General features: G+C 37.6%; 1 protein-coding gene across 2 annotated transcripts in view; it reads left to right on the plus strand.

Annotated features, from left to right (window-relative positions):
* The window catches only part of LOC132092050 (actin-binding protein WASF1-like), a 53,003-nt gene that overhangs the window by 3,845 nt on the left and 25,913 nt on the right, over positions 1-23,245 (plus strand). Inside the window, exons 2-4 of one of the 2 annotated variants that reach the window (XM_059498112.1) lie at positions 1,368-1,522; positions 18,345-18,504; positions 19,390-19,524. In XM_059498112.1, coding sequence (XP_059354095.1) covers positions 18,372-18,504; positions 19,390-19,524 — 268 coding nt within the window. In that variant the 5' untranslated portion in view covers positions 1,368-1,522; positions 18,345-18,371. The remainder of the gene's footprint in view (positions 1-1,367; positions 1,523-18,344; positions 18,505-19,389; positions 19,525-23,245) is intronic. The other variant, XM_059498111.1, reaches the window with a different exon arrangement.

Raw genomic sequence — 23,245 nt, forward strand, 5'->3', positions numbered from 1 at the left:
AAAAAAAAAACAGTATTAAAATATTTTCACGTTCTAGTGAAACAAGTATCTGTATTTTGTCTCATCTGGTGAGTTAAGTGTATTGTCACGTCCCTAGTGTTGATAAGCAGTGATATAGCTCTTTCTTCAGGTCAACCATATATTCATGAAAAAGAAAATCAGTTTTCAATAACTTTGTCATCCTTTCACATGTTAAAGTTGCCGCAGTCAATTAATCAATTAATTGTTAACCTTAATGCTGCGAATTTGCAGAGGCACGCAGTCAGGATGTGCAAACCCCCCCCAAAAAATACTTTTCTCATCCGAATTAAACAGGGTTTAAAATACTAGTAGAAGGATTATAAAATGAAAAGATGTGATTATGAGCATTTGATAAAATGAAGAGTGCACGCCATCTGAGATCATTTTAAAATGTCAGATTGAGATTTTTTACATCCAGGTAGGCCTATTTGTTTTTTTAAATCCTGCATTTACAGTGCATTAGATCGTGACAGTGTGTGCTTGTTTGGCTGGATTTGGAGGTTATTTCAAATTCAAATGTTTCCATATGTGCAATGTATTTTAATGTTAAACTATAATCTATAATGTAAACTACCTAGGCTTGTACTTTACACGCATTCACATAAAGAGGGAAAAGATCATCGTCTTCACATGAGAAAAAACAAACTTGGCATAACAGCAGATTGGATTGGTATACTATTGTTATATATGGGTGGTTGACTGTATTTTATTCTGATAATAAACAGACTGCGATGTAAGTTTGGACTGCTACAATGTGTGCGGTGTGCGTGTGTGAGACGCCAGCGTGATCAAACAGCTGAGACTTAAAAACAAAAAGTTTTGGAGTTAGATATAATCTGCAAAAGTTTTTACTTTTACTTATGCACACTCACAATAAAAACAGAAGATTTGTGCTTTTGTAAAATAAAGAAAACAAACAGAATGCGCGTTGTCATCCTTTACTTTTTGTGAACTTGTTGATGGAGCGCCACAACACACTTCTGTTTTAAATCCCCTTTCTTAATTATTTAAGTCAGACCAGATTTTTATTTATGAAAACTAATTATTTTTATTTCAGGCCTGTTACTAACATTGCATTTTTTCATCAATTCCTTAAAGCATACCATTTTTTCTAGAATTAGGAATTAGTTTCATTTATTAATTTGTTCCCTCAATTTAGTTAAATCATGGGTTATTTAAGGAACAAAATTAATGAAACATGAACAGTTGCCACAAATTAACTGTAGGAACCGTAGAAATATACTTCAGAAATGTTGAAGAAAAGCCACAAAATGCATGTATTTTCATGCTCAGTCATTGCTGTCACATCTGTATAGTGCAGTCACCAAACACTCTTTCTTTGTCAGATTTGTTGGTTATGGAGGGCCGTCGGTGCCAGCAGGGACTTCCCGTTGGTTTGTTGGTTTTGTGGGAGGAAAGGCGTGAGGATAACGAGTGCGGTGTCTGCTTACACTCCTGCGCTCGTTTGGGTGGATTCCTCTGTCCTCTTTCTCACAGACAGGTGCCGATCCTTTATGCCTCTGGGCTGTGACTCAGTGTTCTCTGTTTGACTTCATATTGTGCTTTTAACTTCTGTTTTTGATGTTAAGCTCATGCAGATTCAGACTTGAATATGCAAATGGAGGGGAATGACTTCCCAGGTGTTTCCAAAACCTGTTTTGAATGATGCAGTGCCATTATATGCATAGAAAAGTCATGCTTTATTAGTAGTATTATTTTATGCTAGTGATCAGATGCACCATTTCCACCTGCTGGACTAGAACACAGGTTGAAAATCAAACAGACCTGACTTGGAATTGTAAATAATTACCTAGCAACTGCTCCGAACACCTTAGCAACCACAAAGCAACAACCTGGCAGCATCATTTCCATATACTGAATATTCATAATATAGGCTACTTTAGATGATTGCAATTATAACATGCATTTTATTTTATAAGGAAAGGTAAACAATTATCTGTCCCATATATATATAGTTTTCTTTTTATAATTTAGACAATTTGTATAATTATTTTAATAATAAATAATAATTTTTATATTTTAATTATATTTATCTTTTTACAGTATTTAAGCAATAAACAACGTATACCATACATATTGCATATAAACATGACATTGCCCAAACATGACTGTCTGTAAACATTTGGATATTTTATATTAAAATGTATATATTTAGATTTTAAAAGCATCATTTGGCTAAATTTGAAATGTTCAGCATTATTTCTGAACATTCTAATTGTCCAGTTTTGTTTTTTAAATAAAAAAAATATTTAAAAAAATGTTGGTTATGCAAATGTTAAGGGAATGTTTCATCATTTTGCAAACATCACAGGACCGTTACTTTTGAATGTTCTCTGAACCTTCTGAAACACCGTTTGAACAACGTTAGATTAATGTTCAACTAAAACAAAAATAAAACGTTCCATGAAATAAGTATAAATAAAATTTTTGTGTTAATGTCTTGAGTACATAATAGACCAATTCGGAGTAGAGTGCAGAAAAACACTGGGAACAAGTGGAGGGAAACGGGTAAAATCCATATAATATAGAAAAAATGTTTTGTTGTGCTTTTGGTTGTCAGAAACGGAATTCAAATCATTTTTATAGAATACTGTCATCAAAGACGCCAGATCATAGGGGACATGTTGTATTAGGCATGCAGTTACAGCATGAAATAGCTACTATTTAAACCTATAACATTTACTTTTATTTGCACAATTCTTTTTTTTTTTGCTTGCAAATGCAAGTTCGGATTTTATAACTCAATTTAACTCAACAATTGCAAGTTCCGAAGGAATGAAAATTAAATTCTGAGGAAAAAAATCTAGAAGTATGGGATATAAACTCCTGATTCTGAGCCGAAGAGAAAAGAGAGAATGACGAGTTGATTTTTTTGTATCAGAATTTTGTGATATAATCTCGGAATTGCGAGAATTTTTTTGGGAATTTTGAAATATAAACAAAAGATTTTATATTATTAATTGTACTTTTTTCTATTATTATTTTATTCTTCTAGGGCTGCACAATTATCATAAATGTCGATTATTCCCTTGAAATTGTAATCGCGATTAATAATTACGATGATCATACAATGAATAATGTTTATACCATTGTTTGATGCAACTGTAAGCCGTATTTTTATATGAAAATAAACAAGCTTTGAAAACTTTTAGTGCTTTTCTATAATATTAAACCTGAAATGTCGACTATGCATCAGATTGGTTTCTTCTTTAAATTATAAAAAAGTTAAAATATGAATGGTATTATAATGTTATGCTAAAATAATGTGAAAAAAACCCCTAAGATAGCATGTAGGAAAAAAAGCACCTTAAGCACCCAGTATAACATAAGTAGACTTTAAATTATTAATTACCGATTTGAACGATTACGTAATTATGGCATCCATAATTGTAATCGCGATTAGAAATTGTATTAATTGTGCAGCCCCAATGGCTTGCCACCAGATAGGCTCCCCCCACAAAAAACGTCATCACTGTTTGTGAAAACATAAATTGGTCTATTAGATAACTTTGAACGAACATTTTATTGACATATGTTTGTTCTGAACTCTCCAGAACATTCTGGGAGCCTGTATTTTTATAAACATCAGATCAAAGTAGTTTTTCACTGTCACTCTCAGCGGACAAGACGTAGCAGCACGCTTCAAAATGTGATAATTGAAGTGGAGCCGGATTAGCAAGAGGTTACGCCGCGTTGCAACACTGATACTCAATTACTGCAGCAGAGGAAGCTGAACATTTACATCTTTACAAGCGCATTTCACTCCCCTCCTCCGCTCTGTTCTTCAGACCATGCAATGCCGAGCACTTCTATATGCATCTGACCCCAATTTTCTTCTGTGTGTGTGTGTGCGCACTAACTAGCGTCTGGTTTGAATTAAGGGCCAATATTTACACAGAGTGGGTGGCCGCTCAATTACAAATTCTTGTGATTTGCATGTCATTCCCAGACTTCAGTTCTGCCCTTTCTCTGTTCTCCAATCACTTAGTGAGTGCATTAGCGACCGAGCAACAGTTACTCAGCAAGCACTTGATTTTTACAGGAAGCTGCTGCTGATGAATGACTCACGGCCAATCAGAGCCAACGTGACGTGCATATCAATGAGCGATGGGGGAGCGTTAGCCAATCAGAAGTGAGCACACTGGTGACTCAAATGAGCGGGAAATCAAATTAAAAGTTAAATAAAATAAACTTGACACAATATTAGCAGTTATTTTGTCTGCTCTGCCAGTGAAAACAGATCCAAATAAAACCACAGCAGAATTAACCGTTTTGTGCATCCGTGAGTCGTTCATAAACAATTCGTTCGTTTCACATGACAAATGAACAAAAGACTCAGGAGGTGGACTAATTATTTGTGGTTATTATAATTTATAATAAGTTTTCTAATTTAGAACATAATTAAATATTGTATGTCAACGTGTGTGGGAAACCTGCGCTAATAAAAATAAAACATTTAACTATGTTAAAATTAATTAAATGACTCATTAATTTCACTGAACAGAGAGTGAGTGAAATGAGACGAATATCACTGTAGGGTTTGTATCAGTATATATTAAATGATTCAATGACTTGTTCATAAAGAAAGTTACTTGATTTGTTCCTGAATGAATGCAGCATTATAGAACGAATTATTTGAGTCAATGTTTCAAAGAATTACTTGTTTTGTTCCTGATTCTGAGTCTGATTTCTCAGAAATCTGATCAGTTGAGTGAATGGTGTGAAGTTGAGTAAACAAATCATATGAGTGAATGAATCAGTATATCACTTGAATCGTTGCTAAACCGAGCAGCGTGTTTAAACAAATCTTTTGAGTAAATGATTCAATGAATACTTGTTTTATTGCTGAATGCATAAGCATGTTAAAACTAATCCTGTGAGTGAATGATTCAATGAATCACTTATTTTATTGCTGAATAGATCAGTGTGTTTGAACAAATCATGTGAATGAATGATTCAATGAATCACTTGTTTCATTGCTGAATAGATCAGTGTGTTTGAACAAATCATTAAGTGAATGATTCAATTAATTACTTGTTTCGTTCCTGAATAGATCAGTGTGTTTGAACAAATCATGTGAATGAATGATTCAATGAATCAATTATTTCATTGCTGAATAGATCAGTGTGTTTGAACAAATCCTCTGAGTGAATGATTCAATGAATCACTTGTTTCGTTCCTGAATAGATCAGTGTGTTTGAACAAATCATGTGAATGAATGATTCAATGAATCAATTATTTCATTGCTGAATAGATCAGTGTGTTTGAACAAATCCTCTGAGTGAATGAATCAATGAATCACTTGTTTCGTTCCTGAACGGATCAGCGTGTTTGAACAAATCATTAAGTGAATTATTGAATGAATCACTTGTTTCGTTACTGAACGGATCAGCGTGTTTGAACAAATCATTAAGTGAATGATTCAATTAATCACTTGTGTTCATTGCTGAAAAGATTAGCGTGTTGGAACGAATCATGTAAATGAATGATTCAATGAATCACTTATTATACTGCTGAACGGATCAGCTTGTTTGAACAAATCCTGTGAGTGAATGATTCAATGAATCACTTGTATCGCTCCCGAACGAATCAGTGTGTTTGAGCAAATCGTTTTATTGAGTTAATCAATAAAGACACCTGCTGGTATGTCATTGTAACTAACAGAAAGAATAATTGAAAAAGCATCACAATTACAACAGAGACTGAACTGGAGAAAAACACAACCATACAAAGTGAAAATGAAAATTACACACTGTATGAGCGCAATATTCTGAAGGGCATAATGGGGCACTTTATCAATTAATGCATATGTTAACTGCTAATTGAAATCTCTGTGATCCACATATGTAGGACGCAGCAGAAAGTGATGAAGCTCGCAGGAGGAAATTCACTCCTACTTTATTCTCCACCTCTCTCTGTGCTTATTTTTATGCACTGCCTCCAGACAGAATGCGGCACAAAAAAAAAGTGAGAGTGAGAGATGAGAAAAATAAAGTGTGTAAAATACCATCAGAGATAGAAAGTGTGTGTGTGTATGTGTGTGTGTGTAAGAGGTTGAGATGGAGGCAATACTCCTTCTGTTTGACATCTCTGGGCAAGAGAGGAAACAGAAGGAGCCGATCGCCTACATTAGTTTAGTGAAAAAAGTGAAGGCTGAAGCGATCAGTGTTTGTCCGCCATCCCATAATGAGCTATTCTGGGAAGTGGTAGGCGAAGCGGCAGGTGCATACGGCTAATTCAGGACAGTAGGTGTCTATAAATCAAATGTTCGAATGCTTCGCATTACATTGTTTGTAGATGAATGCTGCATCCATTTGATCAGAAATACAGTAAAAATTGTGAAATATTTGTACTATTTAAATCAGCTGTTTTCTGTGTGAATCTGTGTTAAAGTGTAATTTATTTCTGTGATGCTCCGCTGTATTTTCAGCATCATTCCTCCAGTCTTCAGTGTCACGTGATCTTCAGAAATCAGAATAATATGATGATTTACTGCTCAAGAAACATTTCTGATTATTATCAATGTTGGAAACATAAATATTTTTGTGCAAACTGTGCTGCATTTTATTTATTTTTAAGATTCACAGATGAATAGAAAGTTCAAAATAACAGCATTTATTTGAATTCAATGCATCCTTGATGGACAAAAACCTTATAATATAATTATAATAATCATTATAACCATTATAATAATCTCAAATACATATAATATTTCCCCTCAATTTAAAAAAAAAGACCCAGATACGTAAAGCAGTTTGTTATGTATTTATTTCTCCATCTCTCTCTCTTTTTTCCTCATGTTCAGATGAGCTGAAGGAGTTTCTATCCTTATACTGGCTTCCTTTGGAAAGGCTCGTCTCTTATTTTGGCTCGTTTTGTCAGGGCAGGTTGCTTAATTCTCCAGTGAGCTCTGGCAACGGCGTCATCCAGAAAAACAGATCTGTGTCGCATATGAAAAAGCTCAGATTTGGGTCACATTCAGCTGCGGTGCGAGCGTCCTTTATCCAGCGCTCAAGGTTAAACGGGCTCCTCAGGGTCAGAGGTCGCAGCTGAGCTCCTGCGGGGGTAATCGTTACATAAATCCTGGGCGTGGCTCGTGTCTTATCTTCTGACTCACCCGATGTGTCCTGACAGACGCGCTCCAGGCGGGAATCTGACCGCGGATGTTCATGTACGACAAACACGCTGCGTCACAAAGACACAGAGCCTGAGGAGCAACACACAAAACCCTTTCTGATGGAAAAAGATCCTTCAGTCTGACAGTCTCTGACAGATCGATGCTAATCTAATGAGTGTCTTTGAGGAAGAGGAGACATGATGATTTTTATTCATCAAGGATGCGTTACATTGTGACATTAAAGATAGTTATAATGTTACAAAAGATTCTATTTCAAATAAATGCTGTTCTTTTGAACGTTCTATTTGTCTCTGAATCTCTCTACATACTGGTTTACATTTTTAGAAATGGTCACCGAATGAATCAGTGAATGAGTCATTTTGGCGAACCGATTCAAATGACTCGAGTCACCAGAATGAATCAAAATCATCACCACTGATAAACTCCATCAAACTCATGTGATTGGCTCCCTGATGCAGTTAAATACAGAAGTGGAGTTAGAAAACTGACTAGAAACCAACACGACAAGCTCCTGTGATTTAAACTATTACTGAAGCTGAAGAAACCTGTGTTCAGGATCAGCGGTGCAGATATAAAATCACACACAGCGCTAATTGGTGATAATAAAGCCGGAGGGTTTGATTTAGCTGATATCTGCAGCACGTCACACACACACACACTCTCTCTCTCTCTCTCACACACACACACACACACACTGTCAGTTAGCTTGACTCTGTGTTTATAAAATGAACCCAAAGGTGAAGAAAAGACGAGAGGCTGAGAGTTTAATTCTGTTTTACAGGAAAAAATCGAATGGGCTGCCGATGCCAACTGGCACTGAGAGACGACAAGAATAAAACTAATGGACAGCAGCAGATCCATCCATACTTTACTATTTAAGGAATTAAACACTTTGAAAAATGACTTGCAGAAACAAATCAAATCATTCTACATGGCAAAAAATAATATATATTTTATTTGTTTTCCAGCAAAAATATCCTATAAGTGAGATCTAAATAATTATTAAAAAAAACATGTTTTTTGATAAATTACAAATAAAGAAATGGTTGATGTCGGTAGTCACATGATCTTCAGAAATCATGAAAATATGATGATTTACTGCTCAAGACACATTTCTGATTATTTTTAAATTAAAATGTAAAAGATTAAAGATGAATGAATCATTCACAATAAGATCAATATCAAACTTCATTCCAGATTAAAAGACTAGGATTGATTGAAATATAATTTTATTTTATTTTATATAATTGAAAATATATATATATTTATATATATATATATATATATATATAATATATATATATATCAATTCATTTAAAGATTGAACATGAAATTATTACAGTATAAAAGTATATATAAAACTAAAAAATTAGATAATTTCAGAAAAAAATTGCGATTAGTTAAGTTTTTAAAGAGGATTGACAGCACTATTTAAAAAAAAAAGTTTAATATTGAAAAATGAAAAATATTATGATTTTTTATTATATATTATTATTACAAAGTAAAAAAGGAACATGCATAAAATAATTGGAAAATAATAAATTGGTAAAAAATGTATATTTAATCATGCATATTGCTAAATGAGATTAATTACAAAATTTAACAACTTATTTCACACTATATTATCTTATATGTATAATATGTTTTATAATATGTATAATAATATATGTATAATTAAAAACATGATGAATCATTCAAGGAAATCAGTAATATGCATTAATTTTATTTTAGTTTTAAAAACTGGAATCGTTTAAATAAGCTGGCCGTTTGCATACAGTTTGCAATTTATCATAAACATTTATCAGTGATAAACATTTCTTGCCAGCCACAAAACTGTATTTTACCATTTTTAAAATACAAATTATGTTGTTTTATGTATCAGTGATGAACAGCACAGGTTTAGTTCCTCAGTGTCATTTTGGGGTTTGAAATGTCCTGTTAATATGAGAAATATTGCATTGAGATGAGCGTTTGGCATCTGTCCATCTTCTGAGTGGCATCTGAGTCAATGTTTGTGCACGAGCGCCTAAGAACGAAAACAGAAGGATATGAGACTAGAACGACAAAATCATTTGATGAAAGTTAACCAGATGGATCTGAGTTTCAAACTGTATACAGAAATCATCAAAACCTCAAGTTTGAAATTTAACGACGTGATAAAGTGATTAAAACTCTCCCTTCCAGATTAATCTGAGACTTAAATAATCAGCCGTGATGAGCAACGAGATCGATCACTGGGTAGATATCGTGTAGCTCCGCCCACTGTGAAATCTCATTGTCATTGGTCCAAAATTCTGTGTGCTACATTCTGATTGGCTTACTGCGTCACGCAGCAGTTTTGAATGCGTATCTCTGAATGCTTGGTATTTAGAATAGTTAATATATTTATCAGTTTGTATATTTAATAGTTTAAAAACATACTTAGTAATTCATTTATGTATAAAAAAAATTGCTAATGTAGATAAATCTGATCTGATGTCAAAATCGAGCGTTTGTGAATAAAGTGAAGTGACATTCAGCCAAGTATGGTGACCCATACTCAGAATTTGTGCTCTGCATTTAACCCATCCGAAATGCACACACACAGAGCAGTGAACACACACACTGTGAGCAGTGGGCAGCCATTTATGCTACGGCGCCCGGGGAGCAGTTGGGGGTTTGATGCCTTGCTCAAGGGCACCTAAGTCGTGGTATTGAAGGTGGAGAGAGAACTGTACATGCACTCCCCCCACCCACAATTCCTGCCGGCCCGGGACTCAAACTCACAACCTTTACGATTGGGAGTCCGACTCTCTAACCATTAGGCCACGACTTCCCCTAGAATATAATATGTCATTATAATTTGAAGTAATTGAAAATTTGGATTTAACACATTTTCTTTATATATATAGTAAAAGTATAGCTTATAGTTTTATATTATTTAATTTTATATTTAATTTTTTATATTTTTTATATTACACTTTTAAATCGCATTTGACACTGATTTTATATATATATATATATATATATATATATATATATATATATATATATATATATTAATTTTAAATATTTTTAAATAAACTTGTTACAATTTGTGTGTGTGTGTGTGTGTATATATATATATATATATATATATTATACTTTTATAAATATTTTGTATATAGCACTTTATATTTGATATCATATTTGGTAATAAACAAATTAAATATACTTTTATATTGTGTATTTTTGATTTTTTTTCGATTTTATATACATACACACACACACACACACTCAATTGGTAGAACATTGCGTTATCAAGCGCAAGGTTGGGGGTTCGATTCCCCGGGAACACATGATAGGTAAAAATTGATAGCCTGAATGCACTTTGGATAAAAGCATCAGCTAAATGCATAAATTTAATTTAATATATATATATATATACATATATTTATACACTGTGTGAGTTTCTTCACAGAAGCAGCAGGCTGTGATTTTTCCTGAGGATTCATCAGTGTGTTGTCGCATTTAACATCACTGTTGACCAGAGCGATGCTAATCAGTTTCTCCGAATGATTATTCTTGCGTTACACTCGTTCCAATGGATGTCAGAGCTAATTTTAATCATGCAACTCTAATTTAGAGAGCTGGATCAATGAACTTCACATCAGAGGCATCAGAGTCTCGTTCGTTTCTCAGGTTGTGACTGGTGTGTTATTTGTGGACTGCGTGTGTGTGTCCAGAGTTGGCCATAGATGCAAATAAGAGCAAAGCACTCTGGGATATCAGCCTCAGCTCGGGCGTCTTATTTATTTATGCAGGTTGACACATCAGTGGTGAAGGTCACAGCGGACGCGAGCCAACCATTTACTCACATTCAATTACACAGAACAGACTGATCCTGGATCTGCAGAGACGCTCTCCAACACTCGCTGAAATCCTCTTCAACTTGAGCGTATTCACAGGCGCTTGGTTTTAACATACAAACTAAAAATAATTCTGTTTTAAAGAAAGAATTCACCCAAAAATTTAAAATAAATGCAAAGAAATTATAAAATAATACAAAGATGTGTTAGAAACAGTTCCAACTGAATTAATGGCATCATATATTTTTTTATAGATATATTTAAACGTTTTATTAAATTTAAATAAATATTTTCCTTATTTTGGCTAGTGCATAGTGTAACAATATTAAATATATAATATACATTACAAAATATTAATAATATACAATTTACATTATTTAATGTTAATGTTAATATTATATAAACAATTAATATGCTGTAATTTTGCTCAAGTATATTTACTTTTTGTGTTCTGTGTGTGATTATCTCAAATATACATTTTTGAAAATAAATGCACAGATTTTGTTGCCAAAATATTTATATTTTAGATTTAACATTTACATTGCAATTTAAAAATAAGATAATATATTCATGCACGTAATATTAAAAAATTTTGCATTCAAAATATAATCTAAGGCTATATAGATAGATAAACATGATAAAGCTATATATATAAAAAATAACACATGCATACAAAATTGTGTTATTTTTGATAATTTGATAATTGTTTTTTCTATCACTTTACATACATATTTACTTATCTATGAAATACATTTGGCATAAAATGTCTTTTGGCAGCCTGACTCAAATAATGACTCAAAACAAAGCTGTTAAAATGTGTGGTCTGCATTATGCTGTGACGACAAAACAAGTGCGAGTATCAACAAAGTTTTAATGAGAGACGATAACCAAACAAACTGGAACACAAACAACGCTGGGAAGAAGATACAGTCCGAGATGGTGGAAGGAGGTGATGAATCCAGATGGCGGTGGTGAGTTGGCAGCAGGAGAGGGTGGCACAGGAACTGCGGGGAATCGAGCCGAAGGTAAGTTGTGATGCTTGTGGTGGTTGCGAAGAGTGGACGAGGTTCCGGGTGAAGACACGGACATCCAAAACGCAGAACACAACAGAAAGCAAAGCACGGTTTACCAACATGAAACAACGCTCTCACAAACACAAGACGTAAGACAAGCCATTATATAGAGAGGGTAATGAGTGACAGCTGCTGCTGATGACAATTAACGGAGACGACCACAAACTAATCAGTGCAGACGCGTAACACACAGACTTCACCCACAAAGTGCAAAACCCAGAGATCACGGTTTACCAACCGTGTACCCCCCCCCCCCTCTAAGAACGCCTCCTGGAGTTCCCAGAAGGGCCTACCTGCTGATTGTAATCATCAATAAGGGAGTGATCCAATATGTCCCTAGCAGGTACCCAACTTCTCTCCTCCGGACCGTAACCTTCCCAGTCCACCAGGTACTGGAATCCTCGTCCCCTCCGTCACGAGTCCAGAATACGATTAACCGAATATGTTGGTTCCCCATCTACGAGACGCGGCGGCGGGGGAACCGGAGTAGGCGGATTAATACGTGTGTAAAACACGTGTTTAATTTTGGACACATGAAAGGCGGGATGTATCCTCCTGTACGCTGGAGGTAGTTTGAGGCGGACTGTCACCGGACTAATGATCTTGGTGATAGTAAACGGGCCAATAAATTTGGGAGCTAACTTGTTAGATACGGATCGCAGAGGAATGTTAATGGTAGAAAGCCACACTTTTTGACCCACGACGTAAACGGGAGGCTTTGACCGGTGGCGATTGGCCTTGGCCTTAGTGCGCTCCCTCATCCGGAGCAGTGTCTCGCGGGCTCTGGTCCAGGTGTGGTGGCACCTCTGGACAAACGCGTGAGCAGAGGGGACCGCGACTTCAGATACCAGACTGGGAAAAACTAGTGGCTGGTAACCTAAACTGCACTGGAACGGAGAAAGGCCCGTGGCTGACACTGGTAACGAATTGTGAGCATACTCCACCATAGAGAGTTGTTGGCTCCAGGAAGAAGGATTCTTGGAGACCAAACATCACAACGTCCTCTCTAAATCTTGGTTGGCTCGCTCAGACTGCCCGTTACTCTGGGGATGATAACCCGAAGACAGGCTAAACGACGCTCCTAGCAGCTTACAAAACTCTTTCCAAAATTTGGATATAAATTGAGATCCCCTGTCAGAAACCACGTCTACCGGGAGGCCATGAAGCCGAAAGACGTGATCTAGGACAGTGACCGCTGTCTCCTTGGCTGTCGGTATTTGGGCAAGGGAATGAAATGTGCCGCCTTCGAGAACCGGTCCACTACGGTCAAAACGACCATCATGCCATTAGAGGGCAGGAGGGCGGTAACAAAATCTAGTGCGATGTGGGACCAGGTACTCGATGGGACAGACAGCGGTGGAAGAAGCCCATCAGGAGGTCGGTTAGATGACTTACCACTGGCGCAAACTGAGCAAGCCAAAACAAAATCGTGGACGTCACGAGCCATAAGTGGCCACCAGAATCGTTGTTTAACTAACCCATTAGTTCTACTTATCCCTGGGTGACAAGCAACATTAGAACAATGACCCCACTGAATGACTTCGGACCTTAACTCATCCGGCACAAATAAACGATTCGGTTGACAACCGGGCGGAGGCGTTACCCCTTCTAAGGCCGTCTTGACCTTCGACTCGACCTCCCATACGAGTGCTGAGACAACTACTTTCTCAGGTAAAATACACTCGGGAGTCACCGGGCGGGCGGAGGGATCAAAAAGACGTGATATAGAGTCGGGTTTGACATTTTTGGAACCCGGGCGGTACGATAGAGTAAAATCAAAATGACCGAAAAAAAGTGCCCACCGAGCCTGCCTGGAATTGAGTCTTTTGGCAGTTGTAATGAACTCTAAATTCTTATGATCGGTCCAAACAATGAAAGGCACCCCTGAGCCTTCCAACCAGTGACGCCACATCTCTAAAGCTAATTTGACGGCCAACAATTCTCTGTTACCAATGTCATAATTGCGTTCAGCAGGAGATAAACGATGGGAGAAAAACACGCATGGATGTACCTTATCGACTGAGGCAGCATGTTGGGACAGCACTGCTCCTACCCCCACCTCTGATGCGTCGACCTCCACCACAAACTGCTGTGTGGGGTCAGGGGCCACAAGGATTGGAGCCGAAACAAAGCGGCTCTTGAGGTTAGTGAACGCAGTCTCGGCTGCGTCCGACCACCTGAACGGAGTACTGGGAGAGGTCAAGGCCATCAGAGGTGAGGCTAGTTGGCTGAAATTGCGAATAAAACACCAATAAAAATTGGCGAACCCCAGAAACCGCTGTAGGGCCTTACGGGAATCTGGAGATGGCCAATCTATCACAGCCTTAACCTTGTCAGGGTCCATACGTATTCCCTCGGATGAGACGATATACCCTAGGAAGGGAACAGACTGTGCATGGAATACGCATTTCTCCGCCTTGACAAAAACCCCATTCTCAAGTAATCTCTGGAGCACTCGTCTAACGTGTTGAACGTGTTCCTGGAAAGATAAAGAAAAAATCAGTATGTCATCCAGGTAAACATATATAAACTGATCTAACATATCTCTCAACACGTCATTAAAGAGTGTTTGGAAAACCCCTGGCGAGTTGGAGAGCCCAAACGGCATCACCAAGTATTCAAAGTGCCCTCTAGGGGTATTAAAGGCGGTTTTCCATTCATCCCCCTTCCTGATGCGGACCAAATGATAAGCATTACGTAAATCCAACTTTGTGAATACGGATGCTCCCTGTAACCTCTCAAAAGCAGAAGACATTAGTGCCAACAGATAGGTGTTATTTATTGTATTGTTGTTCAGCTCTCGGTAGTCAATACAAGGTCGCAGAGAACCATCCTTCTTACCCACAAAAAAGAATCCCGCCCCCGCTGTAGAAGAGGAAGGGCGGATGAACCTCGATGCCAAGGAATCAGAAATGTATTTCTCCATGGCCTCCCTCTCCAGAATAGAAAGAGAATATAGTTTGCCTTTAGGCGGAGACTTACCTGGCACTAAGTCTATAGCACAGTCGTAGGGACGATGCGGAGGAAGAGAAGCAGCACGGGACTTACTGAACACCTCCTTCAGGTCCAGGTACTCTGCGGGCACGTTTGATAATACCATGTTCTCCTTCTGAAAGACAGAAACAGGCACAACAGGACAAGCAGAAACCAGACAAGACTCATGACAACTTTCACTCCACAATGTGACAGTGTTGGAACCCCAATCCACTCGTGGATTATGTTTGATTAACCAGGGGTGACCTAAAACAATGGGAGCTACGGGGGAGTCCATGAGAAAAAAGGATATGGTTTCACAATGATTGCCTGATGTGAGCAGAGTGATAAGTTCAGTATAGTGGGTGACGTGTGGCTGTTCCTGGCCGTTGAGTGCGGTGACATGGATGGGAAGAGACACAGGCAGGACAGGAATGTTCAGGTGACGTGCAAGGAGTGAGTCGATGAAATTACCTTCGGCTCCAGAGTCCAGAAGGGCGTGACAGTCGTGAATGTGATTCTCCCACCGCAGTTTCACCGAAAGGAGAGTCGATGATGTAGTTGAGGACTTCCCAGCGGATATCCCACCCGATAGTAGCCTCATTTTTACTACCGGGATGGCTCTTTTACCGGGCAGGAATAGATGGGATGTCCTGAGCCTCCACAGTACAAACACAATCCGGGACAGCCGAGCTCTACCCACCTGCATGGGTTTCGCGGTCATCGACGGGACCGACCGTGTTCTCTCGACTCGAGCAGCCCCTTTCCGGAGAGATGGGATGGCGTGTAGGACTGGTCTGTCTGCCCAGACAGTTAATCCGGGCATCAACTCGAAGAGCCAGGTCGATTAGTCCGTTGAGTGTAAGGGGCAGCTCGAGGAGGTAGATCTCCTTCTGAACACGGTCGGCCAGCCCATGCAGGAATCGATCCTACTGCGCTGCCTCGTTCCACTGGCACGCGGCCGCCAGGGTACGGAACTGGATGGAATAGTCCGTAAAGCAAAGTGCATGGAACACTTGTTAAGGAAAGTCTTGCAGAAATTAGGCTCACCGGAATAATTCTCTGGCACCGGAAGTCGCGGCTCTGGCCGAAAGTGATCCTGGAAGGTCTCCCGGGGGACGGGCGGTGCAGGCGGTGCGATGGGCGCAGTGGGAGAGGTGAGCTGGTGGATCTGCGGGGTGAGCTCGAACACCTGTGTCACCAGCGCTTGGATTGCGCGTCCTGTGTTTGCGATGCTCTCCTGCTGCTGATCCATTCGATTGACGCTGTGATGGATGAAGTCAGACAAGGAAGTGGTGCTCGCTGCTTCCATGATGGTGAGAGCGTTCTGTGATGACTGGGTGAAGGAGAAGCTGGAAACAAGTGCGAGTATCAACAAAGTTTTAATGAGAGACGATAACCAAACAAACTGGAACACAAACAACGCTGGGAAGAAGATACAGTCCGAGATGGTGGAAGGAGGTGATGAATCCAGATGGCGGTGGTGAGTTGGCAGCAGGAGAGGGTGGCACAGGAACTGCGGGGAATCGAGCCGAAGGTAAGTCGTGATGCTTGTGGTGGTTGCGAAGAGTGGACGAGGTTCCGGGGGAAGACACGGACATCCAAAACGCAGAATACAACAGAAAGCAAAGCACGGTTAACCAACATGAAACAACACAAGACGTAAGACAAGCCATTATATAGAGAGGGTAATGGGTGACAGCTGCTGCTGATAACAATTAACGGAGACGCCCACAAACTAATCAGTGCAGACGTGTAACACACAGACTTCACCCACAAAGTGCAAAACCCAGAGATCACGGTTTACCAACCGTGACATATGCCAGCTCCATCCAGTGAAGATCAAGCTGAGTGCATTGCATTCTGGGATAGAGCATGCCATGCAGTTTGCTGTACATGTACATTTATGCATTTGTTAAACGATTTTATCCAAATGTGCATTCCCTGGTAATGTGTACAGACAATGCAGCAGGTCAAAGGAAACACAAATGAGAGTTCACTAGTTGAGATGAAGACATAATGAGACAGATCCGTGGATTCATGAGCGATAATGTGTGCGTTACATAAGAGTCTGCTCTCTCTCGGCTCTTTTGTTTCCTACATGAGAACTTCAGGAGACTCTAATGGAAACCAGCTGTTGGGCTGATCGCATCTACAGCTGTCCTGTGCTCTGATTGGCTGAGGCTGAGCTGGCTCTGCTCTGATTGGCTGAGGCGTAGCTGGCTGCACTCTGATAGGCTGCTGGCGTCTCTCTGTGATTGGTCTCGGTCTTTATGCAAAGGCTGTGGGGTGTTTGTATGGGGTCAGTTTTAGAGACACTGCAAATCGAATCAGTAAGACATAACAGAGGAGCGTTCACATCTTCAAAAAAATTTGTCTGAGATACAACTATTTGAAAATCTGGAATCTGAGGGGGCAAAAAAATCTAAATACTGAGAAAATCATCTTTAAAGTTGTTGAAATGAATTTCTTAGCAATGCATATCACTAATCAAAAATTAAGTTTTGATATATTTACGGTAGGATATTTACTAAATATCTTCATGGAACATGATCTTCATATCCTAATGATTTTTGGCATAAAAGAAAAATTGATAATTTTGACCCATATAAGAATTTTTTTTTTCTTGCTAACATCAGCTACATGACTCATTCTTATTGTGTAAACCAATGACTCAGTGACTCTCTCTCTCTCTCTCTCCATGTCAGGTGTGGTGAGCGAGCGAGTGACTCTCTCTCTCTCTCTCTCTCAGGTGTGGTGGGCGAGCGAGTGACTCTCTCTCTCTCTCAGGTGTGGTGAGCGAGCGAGTGGCTCTCTCTCTCGCTCTCTCTCAGGTGTGGTGAGCGAGCGAGCGAGTGACTCTCTCTCTCTCTCTCTCTCTCTCTCTCTCTCTCAGGTGTGAGCGAGCGAGTGACTCTCTCTCTCCCTCTGGCTCTCTGTCAGGTGTGGTGAGCGAGCGAGTGACTCTCTCTCTCTCTCTCTCAGGTGTGGTGAGCGAGCGAGTGGCTCTCTCTCTCGCTCTCTCTCAGGTGTGGTGAGCGAGCGAGTGAGTGACTCTCTCTCTCTCTCTCTCTCTCTCAGGTGTGGTGAGCGAGCGAGTGACTCTCTCTCTCTCTCTCTCTCTCTGTCAGGTGTGGTGAGCGAGCGAGTGACACTCTCTCTCTCTCTCTCTCTCTCAGGTGTGGTGAACGAGCGAGTGACTCTCTCTCTCTCTCTCTCTCTCTCTCTCTCTCTGTCAGGTGTGGTGAGCGAGCGAGTGAATCTCTCTCTCTCTCTCTCTCTCTCTCTCAGGTGTGGTGAGCGAGCGAGAGCGTCAGGATGCCGCTGGTCAAGCGCAGTATCGAGCCTCGTCACCTGTGTCACACAGCTCTGCCACACAGCATCAAGAACGAGCTGGAGTGTGTGACCAACATCTCTCTGGCCAACGTGATCCGTCAGCTGAGCAGCCTGAGTGAGTCCAGATCACACACACTTCTGTCTCTACACAGCACTTCTCATGTGACACATCTGCATTCAAGTACAATACTCTGACTAAACCTAAAATCAGAAGGAAAAAAAAAAGTTATATTTTTAATCAATTGTTTTTATTATTATTTCATTTATTTATTCTATATTAAATACTATATAAGAATATATAATTATATGTATTATTTTATTTACTTTTTCATAAATATTATAATTTTTCTCTCTCTATATATTATAGAATATCATTAACTTGTAAAATTTTTTTACTATTTATTAATTAAATGGTAACATTTGTTGAACTGAAAAAACTAAAGCAGAATTTGTATTTTCCATGAAAAATGAAAAATAATGTTTTTATTATTTAATTTATTCACTTTATTTTTTTTTTTCCATTATATATATATAATTTTTATATATATATATATATATATATATATATATATATATAAAATTCAACAATTTGTATTATTATCTCTATTACAATTTATCTATTCTACTATTTAAAATTTTTAATATTTCTATTAATATTTATAAAATATTTATTGATCATGATAAATTCGGTTGAATTTCAAAAATCTAAAGAAAAAAGTTTAGATATGTTATATTTTATAAATTGCATAAATGTATAAAAAAATACTTTTTGCTGCCTCATTTTATCATTTTTTATTATAATAATTTATTTGTTGAACTGCCTTGATTTAAATAAAAGCTAATTGTATCGTGCTAATTTTTTTGCAGTAATAAGAAAAACATTTAGAATTATGAGAAGAACTAAAACTTTAAGGTTCATTATGATGAAAATAAAGTACTGTTAGTTTTGATTGGGTGTGTGTGTGTGTCTGTAATCCGCCCCTGGTTTGTGTGTGTTCAGGTAAATATGCGGAGGATTTGTTCGGAGAGCTCTTTAATGAAGCTCATTCATTCACTTTTCGAGTGAATTCGCTTCAAGAGAGAGTCGACCGCCTGTCAATCAGCGTCACTCAGCTCGACCCTAAAGAAGAGGAGTGTGAGTAACACACACACAAACACACACACACACATACACTACCGCCGGGTCATCTGGTTGGAATGAGAGGTAGAGTTGAGTGTCATCAGCATAGCAGTGATAAGAAAAGCCATGCTTCTGAATGACAGATCTTAAAGATGACATGTAGATGGAGAAGAGAAGTGGTCCAAGTACTGAGCCTTGAGGAACCCCAGTAGCAAGAAGTCGTGTCTTAGAAACCTTGCCTCTCCAAAACACCCTGAATGATCTATCTGAGAGGTAGGACACAGGAGAGCTGATCCAGAGATGCCCATTTTTCTGAGGGTTGACAGAGAAATCTGGTGGTTAACTATGTCAAAAGCAGCATACAGATCCAGCAAGATGAGTCCTGAGGATTTGGAAGCTGCTTGTGTCAGTCGCATGTGTTGTGATGGGTCAGTTTATTGAAATCATCACTGAGAAACAAACGAGCACACATATGAACACAGTTTATACTGTAAATGTGTCACACTTCATGGAAGAGACCGAACAGCTGGACGCAGCATCTGATCTAAACGAAACACGGTCTGTGGTGAAACTGAGGCTCATTATGACCCATGATTCATCTGGACGGGGAACGTTTCTAGTGTTCAATGCATCAGAATCTTCTAAAAAATGCTGCTAGTTTGTGGGTTGTTTTACAGTAAGTGTTGCAAATTACTGGAGCAAATCCATTTGACGAAAAAGGGCTCTTTGGATAAAAGCATCTGCATAAATGTAAAATATATGTATATATACATATACAGTAAGTGTCTACAATGTTTCAAAAATCAAATATATAATACAAACCCGTTTTAAATATATATTTTCACTCAGAAATTGCTAGATAATTTCACAAAAAATTATCAATTATGTAATTTAGTTTATTTTTAATATGTCTGTATAATAAAAAAAAAAGAGAGAAATGTTACCTTAATAAAATAAATAAAAGTTTATGAAATCAAAGAAAGTTTATGCATGTAATAAAATATTTTTATCTAAATTTTTATTGTATTTCAGTTATATTTATTTAGTTTTAAGTAATTAATTTGTTAATTATTTGTTTATTATTCTTTTTATTTAGGTTTTAATCAATCCAGTGTTTTTGTCAGATATGTTCATGAAAGGCCCACATGATGTTTTACATGAATCTGAATATTCTTCTAACGTATTTAAACCACACTGACTGAAATATTTGACTTTGAGAAAAGCAGAAGGACTGGAGAAGATTTCAAAGAGAGAAGGAAAAACATTCACTGAAAACAGATGGAAACATTAAAGATGTTGCTGTTTCTGCTCATAGATGATATTGAAGAAGAGCTGCTAATAAACACACACACATTGATTAACTGAGAGTGTGATTCACATCAGTTATAAAAGCTCTGAAAGAGTGTTCATTCTTCCGCATGGCTCCATTCTTGGCAGATATCGACAAACCGTCCCTGTGGCTTTCGCTCTTTTGCATGTAAAGATATTCCTATAAAAGCCGTCATCATTTACTCACCTTTGTGTCACTTCAAACCCACACGCAGCTTATTCATCTGAGGAACACAAAAGGAGAAAATCTTCAGATGTCACGCAGCTCGTGCCTAATGAATTAATTCACATGGATCATGTCTTTCAAACTGCAAAACGGACAAAAGCACCATTAAAACACCTTAAGTTTCATAAAATGCATTCACTTCTCTTCTCAAACCAACATGAACATTACGACTGACTCAAACATCCTGCCAACTTCTTAATTATGTTGTTTCTTTAATGAGGCTGTAATTTGTATTCAGACACATATTTTGGTAACAATACATCATGCAAAACAAATATAAACCTCGTATAATTTTTTGTTTGACTTCTTAATTTTGTCTTGTTAAAAACCCTTGTTAAAAAGAAGGGCACTTAGTGTACTGAATGTGTATTTAAAATCTTAAAAGTATATTTTTTAAAAACTGTATAGAATATATTAATAAAATAAAAAGCAACTTAAGTGTACTTAACACACTTTTGAAAGTGCACTTTATAATAATGTCAAATTAAAAGTTTTACTTTAAAGAACATCTTATGGGCCGTTTACACAGAATGCGTTTTTCCATTACAGTGCACAACTTTTCCATTGTTTTTCTGTGTAAACACACACTATTATAAATAAATGGAAAATATAATATATCTTTATTTAATTGAAATTAACATGCAATTAAGTGTCTAAAAACATTACATTTACTTTGCAACAAAGTATATTATTTCATAATGATTATTCTGTATTTATGTGTCTGTATATGTGGCGTTTAATTGCAAAAGAAAAAACATTAATGTGTTTTAAAAGCACTTAAATGTTGAGTTGATTTCTGAGTAGTTGCCGGTGTTTTCTTCTAATAATGCAATGCATGTAGAGAACAGCCTCTCGGATGCTCCTCCAGACCTTCTGAACTTAAAAAAGTTATCTTCATATTTTCTGAAAATATAATTTTTCTGGTATTTTATCATCCACTAGGTAAAAGTCTGAGCATTTTGAGCACTTGTAATGATGCTAGAGTTAACAAAAACATGCATACGTTTTATTTGTGGTATCTAATAACAACAATAACACCAAAAGTAAATATATAAATAAATAAAGCATAATTGGCAGACCCTGACCACTGGCCAAGCAACGGATCAATTGCATTTGCATGCAAAATTACCTAATTTGCATAAATTACTTTAGCAGTAAGTATGGTTTTGTATTGTCTGACAATAATTGGGACAATTAGCTGATTACAATGATGCTGAGAGAGCTCTCGGTTCGGTGATTATTCTGACATCAGACAGCGCCACTGCGTTCTGCCATTCAAATGATTTAATTACACTTTAATTTCCCATCAACCTCAGTGTCAACAGCTGCCTGTCAGCAAGAGAGAAATAAAGACGTTGGTACACAAGAGTGATGGAAATACACCTGGATGTCAGGAAAAAGACAAAGAGATGAGAATATGTGTGGAGAGACAAACACACTCTTGACAAACATCCAAAGCTTTACTTCAAATTATGATAAATGGCTCTCGAGGTTGTGCATTACAGTGAGTTTACTTCACTCTCCAAAACGGTTTTGTTAAAGAAACTTTAATGAAGTACAAAAGTTCAATGAAAGAAAAAATGTGTATTCACAAAGAAATGGCACTGAATTAAACCTGAAATTGCAATAATCTTTGTTTTATTTACAACTTTGAATTAGTTTTTTTTTTAATAGTGTTCAAATGACGTACTTCTTTAAAAAGTCTCAAGAGCAATATAATAAGCATCAACAGTCTAACAATAATAATAGTCAAATTTGAAGAAAAAAGGATCCTTTGGAATCTGCATTAATAATTCACAGGTCAATTAGTACTTATGGGCCTCGTTCTAAATTAAGTATTGGCTTGAATCTACCAAGGAATGAAAAGTTTCTTCACAATATTTTTTTTATGTTATAGTGTCCCCTATCGCTGTAAATTATTCAGATTTGGCATGTTTACTCAGATTGTCCTTATGTACATTTGCACCATTTTTTGTGAAGTTTGGACTCTGCACTAACAATTTACAGGTCTGTTAGTCATTATGGTCCACATTCAAATCAAGTATTGGCTTGCTTCTTCCAAGCAATGAGATGAATCAAAATTCATTGACAAATCTTAATCTGGACCATCTCTAGATGCTACATGCTAAACTTCATGTACACAGGACAAAAATGGGCTTGAAAAAGTAGGTTTTCATTAAT

This window comes from Carassius carassius, chromosome 18 (genome assembly GCF_963082965.1).
Source record: "Carassius carassius chromosome 18, fCarCar2.1, whole genome shotgun sequence".
Classification (NCBI taxonomy): domain Eukaryota; kingdom Metazoa; phylum Chordata; class Actinopteri; order Cypriniformes; family Cyprinidae; genus Carassius; species Carassius carassius.